Here is a 12721-nt window from a genome sequence, read left to right as displayed (position 1 = left end):
TTACCTAGTTCCCCTTTCAGACCTTGTTGTCTATAGGGCAGATGTTGGGTTCATCTGTTTTTGTGGCCTACGGTTAACGAGGGTGTCATGTAGCCAGCACAACGACCAACGACCTTTGCTTTTCCCTAACTAATGTCAGGTACCCATTAGAGCTGAGTGACTCAGAGGCGCCCAAAGATTCCAAAGTTGAAAATCCCAGTCTTCACCAGGATTCGAACCCGGGACCCCCGGTTCGGAAGCCAAGCGCTTTACCGCTCAGCCACCGCGCCTCCCCTGGCCTAACTGATGTCTTATAATTGATCTAATTGTTTTGATAAGGCTCAATATCTTATTCGAATCCTCAAAATAAATTTTTAAAAAATTTCCGCAAAAAAAATGTTTAGAAAAATGAAGTTTATAAGATTACTATTTATTTTAAATTAGGTATAACTTATGATGCATACTACTTAGCTTTTTCTCTTTAAAAAACTGCTTGCATAACTGATTTTAAAAATTAGATTTTTAGCTTTCAGAAAAAAAAAAGTAGCCGTTCCATCAGAACTTTGAATGGTCTAAAATATTGTGATGTCGGATTTTCAATATCATTTCTAGTTTACGAGATCTAAACGGGACAGACGGACAGACGGACGGACAGACATTTCGCACAAAACTAATAGCGTCTTTTCCCCTTTCGGGGGCCGCTAAAAATATTGTTATAACATTATTTTAGAAACGAAAAAAAAAAACTTGTGCATAAATATTAAACAAAGAAACAGAAAGATATTTTCCCCTATTAATATAGTCTCCACTTTGTTTTTTACAAAAACATAGTAGTGTGTTTTATAAAAAAAAACTGCTTTCATATTTAATTATTATTAAACATCACTTTTATAAAACAAAAATATAGCCGTTGTTCAAGATAGCGAATCGTCAATGGGGCAGAAGGACAAACAGACAGATGGACTGACAAACTGATAAACTGACAAATCAAACAAAAGTAATAGCGGCTATAGTTATTTATAGAGATAACTAATGTGAAAAATATTAATATTTCTAGTTTACGAGATCTAAACGGGACAGACGAACAGACATTTCGCACAAAACTAATAGCGTCTTTTCCCCTTTCGGGGGCCGCTATAAATGAACTAAAATCATAACTTAAATCTAAACGACATAGAAAATAAAACAAACAAACAACAGATTTTAAACATTAACAGGTGTTTCTTTATTTCTGCTAAAACCTTCCATTCAAGACTTTCTTACATGCAGTACATATTAAATTGCTCTCTTCTAAAAAATAGTAATGCACAATGTTTTTAATCTATAGATGATATTGACACTTTGGTTAGCCGTCAAACATTATGATTAACAAGAGAAAAAATTGCAAGTCAAACTATACAGCAAATAATTAACACTACTGTTGTTACCGGTCGTTGACTTGTAGTACTTAACTGCTGGTAGACAACTGAACCGTTGTAGGCGTAATATATCTTAGCTAATACATTTCAAATAACTTTCTTGTGAACAGTACTAAATAGAACTTTATTTACAATATAGAAACAATAAACTTGAGATCGAATAAAATAATGGTATTAGACTTTAGTATTATTATCTTTTAACAAAATCTAATTCACTACAATAACATAATCTTTCAATCTCGCTTTCTGGAGTCGTCTCGTCTAAATAGGACCATGTGAGGACAACGTCACCTGTGCTGCATCAGTCACAACCCATCACTAACCTCTTCCCACAGTAACCATATAAACACACACACACACACATTCCATAACAACTACCCTAAACATATATTTAATGATCTGAACACATTTTATATTTTGTGTGTGTGTGTGTGAAGTTCTGATGTTTTTATTTCTCACAATAAAAAAACACGACTTTTATAAATTTTAATACATGCCTGCAAGCATTCAATATTTCTAAAAAATAATAATAGTAATTTAATTTCTAAAGTGCTAAGAAACAAAATGTAGACTCAAGTCGCTGTGATAACAAAACAAACGTTAACGCCAGAGTTGAAAGGTTAAACAAAATAAAAAAAAAAGTTTTGAACAGATTGGTCTTGATGCTTTTCTTGAATGTACGCTGAAATCAAGTTATTAATATTAAACTCACGTACAATATAAAAAAACACATGTTATTCATACAAGTCAAAGTTTTATTATTTATGTACAAACGTGGGTTGGATGTTGTGTCACCTTATTTAAATTATTGTTATTTGTTATTTGTCCTCCAACCCTTCCCAAGCAATCTTCTCCACCTTTTTAAAATACAGTTATTGAAAAAAAAAGTTTCTTTAGCTTCTAGAGATTTAAAAAAGTTACTTCTCATTAGCATGAGTTTTTTTTTTCTTCTCTAACATCTTATTTTGATTTTCTTCTTTTCTACCAAACACCATTTTTGTTCCTTCCAAAGTCCAAACACCATTTTTGTTCCTTCCAAAGTCCAAAAACATTTTTTGTTCCTTCCAAAGTCCAAACACTATTTTTGTTCCTACCAAACACCTTTTTTGTTCCTTCCATAGTCCAAACACCAATTTTGTTCCTACCAAACATATTTTTTGTTCCTTCCAAAGCCCAAACACATTTTTTTGTTCCTACCAAACACCATTTGTGTTCCTTCCAAAGTCCAAACACCGTTTTAGTCTCTTCCAAAGTCCAAACACCATTTTGGTTCCTATAAAACACCATTTTTGTTCATTCCAAAGTCCAAACACCATTTTTGTTCCTTCCAAAGTCCAAACACCATTTTTGTTCCTATCAAACACCTTTCTTCCTGGACTTATGTTGTGATCACCAGTCTTAAAAAAGCAATAGCCCAATTATTATAATTATTATTAGGTCCATGACAAAAAAAGTCTAAAAACAGATATTCATAGTACATATTTTTAGACAACTGTTTCCTTTTTCTTCTCCTACACAAATTGTTAGGTTTTATTTCCAGACAAGTTTTTCTGTGAAGTCACACAAAATGTCAGCAGTAATCTGCATGTTCCAAAATACACTTTTGGGTAAGATTTCATAATAAACTTCTACATCTTTAGTACTGTCATTGTTAGGATGATATCTCTTGACATCCGCAACGATCTGAGCTATATCCATCTCATCAATTTTTTCTCCGTTGCCCCTGTAGAACAGAACGACACCTTGTACCTCGACCTGGAATCTAACAAGACCTGGAAAGAGAAAATAAATTATTTCCTTTTACGATATAAAAAAATATTTATAACCACTATGTAAATAACTAACTAAAAAAAAACAATTTGTGTTTTGTTAGAAACAATGGAAAATTGTGCAAAGTTTCAACTTTATCCAAGAATGGGAAATGGGAGAAATAACTTGTTCAAACTTTGTACCATACAAACGAAGAACGCTGAGCGTTGATATAAGCTTTATTAAAAAACCGTAAAACAGTTGGTTTTGTAAAGGTTGGTGACAGATAAATGTCAATACGCCATGGGTCACTGTAAAAATAAAACGGGAAATCATCAAAAAGAAAAGAGCATATATGAATGGCGACAGACAGGAAAGGAAAAAGAGCTCAAGGAAATCTCAACGTCGTTCTTGTGGAATGGAGGGGAAACTACCGCACCAAGCTTGAAGACTCGATTAAGACAAGTGACATGAGACAGGCGTGGGGCATCATGAACAAAATGTCAGGAGCACAAGTCAAAACTAAAAATAATCTTGCTACAAGAGACAAAAAAACATTAGCCAACGAGTTCAATGATTTCTACTGTCGCTTCGACACGAAAGATTTTAATTATCTAAGACTCAAAGCCGTTGGAGATGTCAAAGTTGACGGCTGTTGAGAAATAGCGATTACTAAAGAGCAAGTCTGCAACATTTTCAAAAATGTCAACCAAATGAAAGCTGGTGGGCCTGATGGAATAAAAGGGCGAATCTTTAAAGAATGTGCTGAACATAAAATCTTTTTGTTCCCCTGGCAATCAAATCATTAAATAGAAACATTCTGATATAAACTTTTCAAATTTAAATTATGAGTGAGTCTGGTGTGAATGTACATTTTGTTTTTTTATAGTTATAATTTTTTGTCTGGTGTAATGAACAAATTGTAAGACAAATTTCCTTACGGCCAATAAAGATTATTATTATTATTATTAGTGTCAACAAATGCACGTTACTCTGAGCTCTACGCCACAACAAGCTCAGTCTCTGCCTCAGTCTTTAAGGCCATCATACAATTACCTACAATGAACGAGCTAGACGAAACATCCACCCTTTCAGAGCTCAACAAAGCCATAGACAACATGGCTGCCCGCAAAGCACCCGGATGTGATGGTATCCCCCAAAATCTTCTAAAACAATGCAAAACCACACTAACCCAACCTCTACACGAACTGCTTTGCAATTGTTGGCAAGAAGGTGCTGTGCCACAAGACCTGCGGGATGCTAAAATCATTACACTGTATAAGAACAAAGGTGACAGAAGCGACTGCAACAAATACAGGGGAATTTCCCTCCTAGTATTGTAGTAAAAGTATTTGCTCGAGTGATACTTCCCATGCTACAAAAACTCCCTGATAGGGTCTATCTAGAATCACAATGCGGCTTTCACTCAGGGAGATCAACGATTGACATGATTTTCTCCAGCCGCCAACTGCAGGAAAAGTGCAGAGAATAAAGGATGCCATTGTATATTGCGTTCATTGACCTGACAAAGGCCTTTGATCTAGTCAGCAGAGATGGCCTCTTTAAAATGTTACAGATAATAGGCTGTCCACCCAAGCTGCTAAATGTAATTGTCTCCTTCCACCAAATATGATGGGTACAGTACAGTTCAACGGTGCCAGCTCTGAAAGTTTCAGTACAAACAGCGAAGTTAAACAAGGAAGTGTCCTGGCTCCAAACCTCTTTGGAATACTATTTTCACTGCTAATCGACAACGCGTTTAACAAATCCACTGAAGGCATCTATCTCCATTCCAGATTTGATGGCAAACTCCTAAATATTGCCAGACTGAGAACCAAAACTAAAATTAGAACCATATTCAAAAGAGATATTCGCGGACGATGCAGAGGTAGTGGCACACTCACAAGAGGAACTTCAGTCCCTAATGTCCCGCTTCTCTAAGGCCTGTTAAGAATATGGCTTAACAATTAGCTCGAAGAAAATAAAAAAAATGGGACCACCTTCTACAGCACCACCCTCCATCCTCATAACAAGCTGGATGCCGTAAATGAATTCTGCTATCTGGGATCTACAATTCAAGATGATCTGTCTCTAGAAGAGGAGATAAAAAAACGCATATTGAAGGCTGCCTCAACATTTGCCAGACTCAGGTCAAAAGTTTGGGAAAACCAGAAGCTCACTCCAGTGACCAAAATTGAAGTCTACAAGGCATGCGTTATGAGTACGCTACTGTAAGGCAGTCAAACATGGACCACCTACGCAAAGCAAAAGAGAAAACTAAAGTCATTCCATTTGCGATGTCTCCGAAGGATCTTGAAAATCACATGGAAAGAAATAGTGTGCAATACTGAGATCCTTGCGCGAGCAGGTATTCACAGCATCTTTACAGTCCTCAGACAACGCCGCTTGCGCTGGCTTGGACACTTTCGCCGATGGAGTCATTCTCTATGGACAACTCGCGACTGGCTCAAGAAAAACTGGTCGCCCCCACCTCCGTTACATAGATGTAATAAAACGGGACCTCAACTCAATGTACATCATTACTGACCGTTGGGAGAGATGGAGAGAGACAATGACCAAGAAAGCTAAGGACAGCGAAAGAACACGGGCGAAAAACGGACAATACGAAAAATGGCCAGCTCCTTAGCCACCTTAACTTGCGATATTTGTGGACAGGAGTGTTTCTACAAAATAGGGCTCCAGAGCCACATGAAAAAGTGTTCGAGATGATCCATAGTCGTTCTACGACTGAAGGAGGCCAACCATTATTATTATTATTATTATAAATACATAAATCAGTGATGTCCAAACTACGGCCTGCGGGCAACATCCGGAGTATGATGAGGTGCTATCTAAACTACGACCTGCTGGCCATATCCAGACTGTGACGAGGTGCTATCCAGCAGCTAAATATATGTACCGACAGTACATAATGAAGCCGCTAAAATTTGACGATATTTTGAGTTAATGTAGACTCATTGGTCTACAATACAGGTTTTGACATTTTCAGTACGAATATCAGAAGATATGAATTACAAGCTACCACCAAATTCAATCCTAACTCTATCCATACAAAAAGTCCATTTAAAGTATTATTGCCTAAAATCTATAGTACCAAATGTATAATTACCAATTTTTTCCCCATATATTAACATTATGTCCCTTGAGCTAAATACCATCAATAATATTAAGTTTATTTTGTATTTATTATTGTAAAAGTGGTGCCCCTCTACGAGAAAGTGGTTTGCCTCATTTATTTTAAAAGAAAAAATTTCACTTTCCACCAAATTTCTGAATAAAGACTATCTTACAGCCCCCCCCCCCCTCCCGCTCCCCACCCCCCTTCATTGTTGGAAGGAATTGTTCAATGTGATAATATCGTTATTAATACCTCGGTAATGTTTCTCTTCAATGTCCACGTTGGCAACAGACTTTGATAGCCCTGAGTAACTCTGAGGCATGATATGTGAACTGGCCAGAGAGAACTTGAGTTTTTGTTTGCTGTCTGTCACTAGCAGACCCGGGTAAATGTCCACATACTTTTGGTTTTCAAGGTCGTGTTTTAAATCATCTGGAACTGGAATACTCAATTTCTTATTGAACCCTGAGAGAGAAAACATATTAAAGTAATGAATTACGTAATAAAAACATAATCAGAGCTTTAGTTTACAACTAGAACGTGGGGCTGCCGAATAAGTGTATCTAAAATATGACTAGACAAGTGATGGGAAAACTACGGACCAAGTCCGGTTTGCGGAAAAATGTAATCCTGCCCGCCCCAGGTTTTACATGTATATATATATATATATATACACACACCGGTATTTAAAAAATATCAATTTCAATCACAATGTAAAAATTATAGTTTTTGATAGGAGTTGAAAAATTAAAGTTAAAATTAACGACTGGTTGCGTCTGCCGATTTAAAATTCGCAGAAAGCACATTAAATAAAATAGTGGAACATCGTAAAAGTTTTTCCAACAAGTGACTATTGAGTTATTATGAACTGTTTCTTTAGGTCATAATGTATTTTCGTTTAAAAAAGGAAGTAAATAATGCCGAATAAAAAAGAACTTATTTAAAATGTCTTATTTTAAAATTTATTGTTGAACAAAATGTGATTAAAGTTTGCATTGATCTATGTCCGGATAAGAAAAAGAATTTTAAAACTGTAAGTTTACTTAAATAAATAATGACATCTTGATACATATGTAAGAACGTTTGGTGCAGGACACTCAAGCGAATTTGAGAACTGAAAAATTAGAAAAATTGTTATGTGAATTTTTGTTTAAAGATTTAGCATGGCTTTTGAATGTTCACAGATCTATTCCTTCAGATGAACAAATTAAATATTAAAGATATAATGGTGAGATTCCATTTATCAACAATATATGCTTCAAGATTTCAAACAACTTAGTACTTAAAATGACTTGTCGCACTTCATTAGTTTCAATTTAATGACTGATATGAAGGAAGACAGGCTAAGGAATTATGAAGATAACCCGAGGCAACCCGAGATAATCCAATGTAACCCGAGATAGTCCGAAGCAACCCGAGATAATCCGATGTAACCCGAGATAGTCCGAAGCAACCCGAGATAACCCGAAGCAACCCGAGATAATCCGAGGCAACCCGAGATAATCCGAAGCAACCCGAGATAACCCGAGGCAACCCGAGATAATCCGATGTAACCCGAGATAGTCCAAAGCAACCCGAGATAATCCGAAGCAACCTTTTGGCGACTTTGAAATAAGACTTTAAAAGTTCAGTGATATTCAAACATTTTTGATATTTGCAATATACATTTTAATGTGAACTGTGTAGTAAAAGCATACTTGCAGCTGAATTTAACTTCAGTCTTGTTGCGAATTGTAAAAAAGAAAAAAGATACGACCGTGAAGGAGATGGTGGAGAGCGGGGCTAGAAACAGGGAACTTCGAGAAGACAGCATAAAGTGCATACCAGGCAGACATACATTTATGTATAGAATGAATCTAATAAATGAAAAAACGTATAGAATTGACAGAAAAAAACAAAACAACAACAACAATAACAACAACAATAAAACAACAACAACAACAGAAAAACAACAACAGAAAAAGAATACCAATGTAGGTTTAGATCGTACCTAAGACCAGACCTTGATCTATTGTGAATGTATTGCCGAGAACAGAACTGCTGTCTGCAACTACCTCACTGTATAACCCTGGTCGAAAGGCATCGTATTCCACCTTATAAATAGATAAAAAATATATATAAGCACATAAAATGCTCATTCAGTGTATAAAGTATATACAATTTATATATACAGTTGAGAGTCTTAGAACTTCTAGTTCTAGACGGAGGGTTTAGGGTTAATATTTAAAACCAAACAAAAAAAAAGCTGAACTCGGAAGCTCTGAGCTTACATAACACGAGACATTAATTGACAGAATAAAGAATATATTAACAATTGACAAAAGAAAAAGATGAAATGCCATTTATCTGACCCATAGATATTTTAAAATCTTGACTAGTGGGACACGTGATAGGCGTGACCAAAGGTAAGGACTTCTTTTAAATAGAACCCATTGAGGTTTGCCTTGTTAAATCTAAAAATAGAGCGGGTTTTACCAGTTCTTACTAAATCTCTTAAAATTTCATATAAGTAAAATATTTTGGTGTTTATAAGTAAAATAAAAAACACTTTTTCTGTTAACACTTATAGTCTCAACAATGTCCAATCGTCAATCAAGAATTGTGAACAAAAATGTATGATTTGATTGACCTGGAAAGACAATGTTAAGTTACCTTTTGTGTCTTCATGTCAGGTATAAGCGATAACTCCCATTCAGACTCGCCTTTGACTCCTATCTTCAAAGCGTCCAATACAATCTGGGGTGTGCCTGACATTTAAACAATTTCAGACAATTATAAATACATTTAAATGTTCAGTTCAATGTGAAAAGTAAAATTAAAAGTTCACTTGATGTCAGGTACCCATTTAGAGTTGGGTGAACTCAGGGACGCACTAAAAATCTCGAAATTAAAAATACCAGACTTGACCTAGATTCGAACCCAGGGTCCCTTTTACAGCTCAACCACCGTGCCCCCGATTCCTTGTATAAAATATGTAGGATAATTTTCGACATTCCATTGAGGAAAGTGTTTCGTGGTAATGCTAATTGAGTAGGCCTGCTGAAATCTCCTCTTTGTTCGCATTTCGATATTAAAGATCCAGTTTACCGTCTTTAATTAAATACAGTGATATAGAAAAAGAAGAGAAAGCGATATGTAGAAATGTGAGTGTAACCTAAAGAAAAACTTTATGAAATAAAAATGAGTAGGATTAGGCGTGACAAACTAAACAACGTCTGAGATGTTGAAAGATCATTAGTGCTAACTGAAGACTAAAAAGTTACTTTATGCTACAAGTAAAAAAAAAAAGCTTTAAAATTTGCTAAAAAGTGACAACAAAAATGAATTATCATGACCTTAGTAAAAAAAAACATTGATATTCCAGTTTTATTCAACACTTCCCATACTCAGCACACCAGATACATCAAAAGAGTTAGCTATCCTCCATTGATGGCTATGTCCGATATTACGAAAGCGAAAGCACTAGATTGATTAGTATATTTTACTATTTGTTTTAAAAGTCATTTTTACTGCTCACTTTGAAGATTTTTTTGTTTCTTTTAGACATTCTAGTAAAGACAAAACAAGTGAGAGCTCTTAACATCTCGTGCAGACAAAGCCGTTGTCCGCCAGAGTTCTATTTCAGTTTTCTTCTACGCCTGTCTTCAATGAAGTGAGATCACTAGAAAGAAGTTATCTTTCCATGTTTTAAACTATTCAAACCACTTTCACTGCCTGGGTGGAATTGTTTTTAGACAATCTACAATTTTTCTGTTTGTTTGTCTACTTAAAAATGCCAACAAAGAGGTGGGGGGCGGCTAGGGGTAAGAAAAAATCTTTTAGTTTAATTACTTCTGAGACAACAAGGTGTGAGTTGAAAGGGAGGTAACATTTTAAAAGGGGTGTAACTCTCAGTCTGTTTCACACGCAATCATTTATTTTATCTCAACAGGTTGCTGAAGTATGAATTACTAAAAAAGAGGGGGAGGGGCGTTATTTTGTTCACAGTTCCATTTGAGGATGAACAAAAAAGTCCCACTAAAAAAATAAAATGCCAACTTCTTTTAAATTTGGGTACTATTAAAACGCCATTAGTATTTATAGGTTTCATACATGACGCCTAATGTTAAGTACATTACCCTAATCGTGCTGATAACAAGATGCTACTTTGTAAGGGAAAGTACACTAGAGGACTTTCGGAAGAGACTAGCAGATAGTAGTTTACGTCCATTTGATGGTTACAACGGCCTCAATTCTTACCAAATTCTTGAATAGGATCTTGATTTTCCCATTGTTGGTTTCTAATATCCAAATACTCTCTGACGATCATACGTAAGTCTACTGCGCCTTCCATCAGTTCTGAATTATAAATAAACATTCTGTTAGCCATTGTGTGGCCTGCAGAGCACATTGTTACATTAATAAACCTAACACTCAGGGCAGACATAACTAAATGTAATAAGACTTGTCTTCGAGTCCGAAGATAAGTGAAGAATGCGGTATTTCCCGTGGCTGCGCAGCTCCAGATGTATTAGACAAACAATGGCTCTATTTAATTGTGTATCTCTCAAAATGACAAGTGGATAACATAAATACATTAAATATAGAAGCTTCAGTGGGTATTAGCAATTAAGCTGTGAATGTAAATATAGAAGTGAAGCTAGGTGCTGAAACAAACGATGATACATACATATTAAACATTAATGAACAGCAGCACCAGAAAGTAGTGTATTAAATGTTGTCCACTTGTCATTATGAGAGATACACAATTAAATAGAGCCATTGTTTGTCTAATACATGCCTAACGACTGTCTGTGTCGGCTCTATTGAAGTTGTTGGTGAACGGTTGTGGCGAGGTGGGGGGAGGGGTTAGCTAGGGCATGTGATCATTGACCACTGGGGTGGTAATTTGCATACGGGCCGAATGACTCTGGACCAGAAGAATGTTTTTTTTTTTGGACTTTCCGATGGTCTAGAGGTTAAGTTCTCTTAGTGCGTTATCGCTAGGCGATGTTGTCGATTCCAGGGTCACTGGTTCGAGCCTTGGTCGGCGCAGTCCCTTATTTTCGTCGCATTTCTCTCATTTAAAAACTTGGTCCCTGGTGCTGCTGTTTATTTATGTCTTATATATGTATGTATCATCATTTGTTTCAGCACATAGCTTCACTTCTATATTTAGATCTACTTAAATGCAATTTTAAATATTATTTGAGTCACATTTATCTTATCTTATAAAAAAAAAAGATGATTACGTCCCACGCGTAATGCGTCTCATTATGCTTGTTAATCAATGACTTAAATTCTGCCGAAGTCATCGGTTTTTCCTGGTTGGGTCTGGCAACCCATTCCATGCTCTAATAGCACAAGTGTAGAAGAAGCATTTGTACAAATTTGTCCTAGCAAATGGAACAAGGAATGTGCCTTTGTCTTTCTGAGTATTTTATTAAATATATCATGAATCTTAAAATTAAAATGTCCTTGTTATTTAGATTTATTTAGATCACTTAAACATTTGGCTTATATTTTTAGATTTTATTTAAAAAAAAAAGATTTAAGAAAATGTTTTTTGCGTTGATAACTTTGAATCGTTTGACTGATGGAATTAATATTCAAACAATGTTTGCTTCTCTTGAAGTGATAAACACATCAGAAGTATTTATACAAAATACAGACCACAATATCTGATACTTTTACGAATAATGATTACTATTTTGAACAGAAACTGATATATATTTTTTTGCTTAAATTTTGAAATTTCAAATTGTTTTTTGATAGATCTAAAAAAATGTATTTTTAAATGGCTTTAGTTCTTCCACTAGAAAGTAAATACAGGAAAAGAAAAGATTAACTACTTACTGTTCGTTTCAAAGTTCCTTTCAGAAAATATTCAACTCAACTCTCTGTTCCTGTCTGAATAATCAAAATTCACAAGTTTAATAATTTGCTTTCTTGGAACTAATCTTTATATAAATATGTTGGACCAATCAAATCATGACGTGGCGGAACTTTCAAGATAAAGACAAAAGTGATTTTTCCGATCCTCAAGAATTATGACTGGATAAACAATTTACTTTTGACGCAAGTTTTCTAATCAAAATCATTTTTTTAAACGATATGCAGGAAAAACATTTTATCTAGTATCGTTGGTTGAATTTGATAATATGCTTTTGCAAGCAGAAACTTTCTTGGCAAAGCTGTTAAATGAATATATGAAGTTCATTGGTTCGCCGAAACATTTATTGAATCTCTGGGACTTACCGAAAATGAAAAAATATATATATATATCAAAATTCATATTATTTACATTCTAAAGATTATTTTGATTGATTATAAATGTTAATTTATCCTCTGGATTAAATCAATACAAAATAAATAAGAAAGATAAAAGTTTTAATTAGATTTTTGGTAAAATGAAAAATACGTAATTTTCTGAAACGCTATCTAGCTTTCCTAACAA

The 12721-nt window shown here is 35.0% G+C and overlaps 1 protein-coding gene across 1 annotated transcript; it reads right to left on the bottom strand.

Annotated features, from left to right (window-relative positions):
• Window positions 1-1178: 1178 nt before the first annotated feature.
• LOC106079662 (uncharacterized) lies at window positions 1179-12432 on the bottom strand. The gene is made up of 6 exons (XM_013240862.2): window positions 12121-12432; window positions 10525-10623; window positions 8938-9032; window positions 8276-8378; window positions 6538-6750; window positions 1179-3169 (listed from the first exon to the last, which is right to left on the bottom strand). The coding sequence occupies exons 2-6, from the start codon at window positions 10616-10618 to the stop codon at window positions 2928-2930; spliced, it is 747 nt and encodes a 248-aa protein (XP_013096316.2). The 5' UTR covers window positions 10619-10623; window positions 12121-12432; the 3' UTR covers window positions 1179-2927.
• Between the last annotated feature and the right edge of the window lie 289 nt (window positions 12433-12721).

This window comes from Biomphalaria glabrata, chromosome 10 (genome assembly GCF_947242115.1).
Source record: "Biomphalaria glabrata chromosome 10, xgBioGlab47.1, whole genome shotgun sequence".
Classification (NCBI taxonomy): Eukaryota; Metazoa; Mollusca; class Gastropoda; family Planorbidae; genus Biomphalaria; species Biomphalaria glabrata.
Note: the sequence above shows the minus strand (reverse complement) of the source record. Positions and strands in the feature narration are given on the sequence as shown.

Coding starts and splice junctions, on each gene's coding strand:
- LOC106079662 (XM_013240862.2), bottom strand. CDS start 10,618: ATGGAAGGCGCAGTAGACTTACGTATGATCGTCAGAGAGTATTTGGAT. Junction 9,033..10,524: donor AGATCCTATTCAAGAATTTG/GTAAGAATTGAG, acceptor TTTAAATGTCAG/GCACACCCCAGATTGTATTG. Junction 8,379..8,937: donor CTGACATGAAGACACAAAAG/GTAACTTAACAT, acceptor TCTATTTATAAG/GTGGAATACGATGCCTTTCG.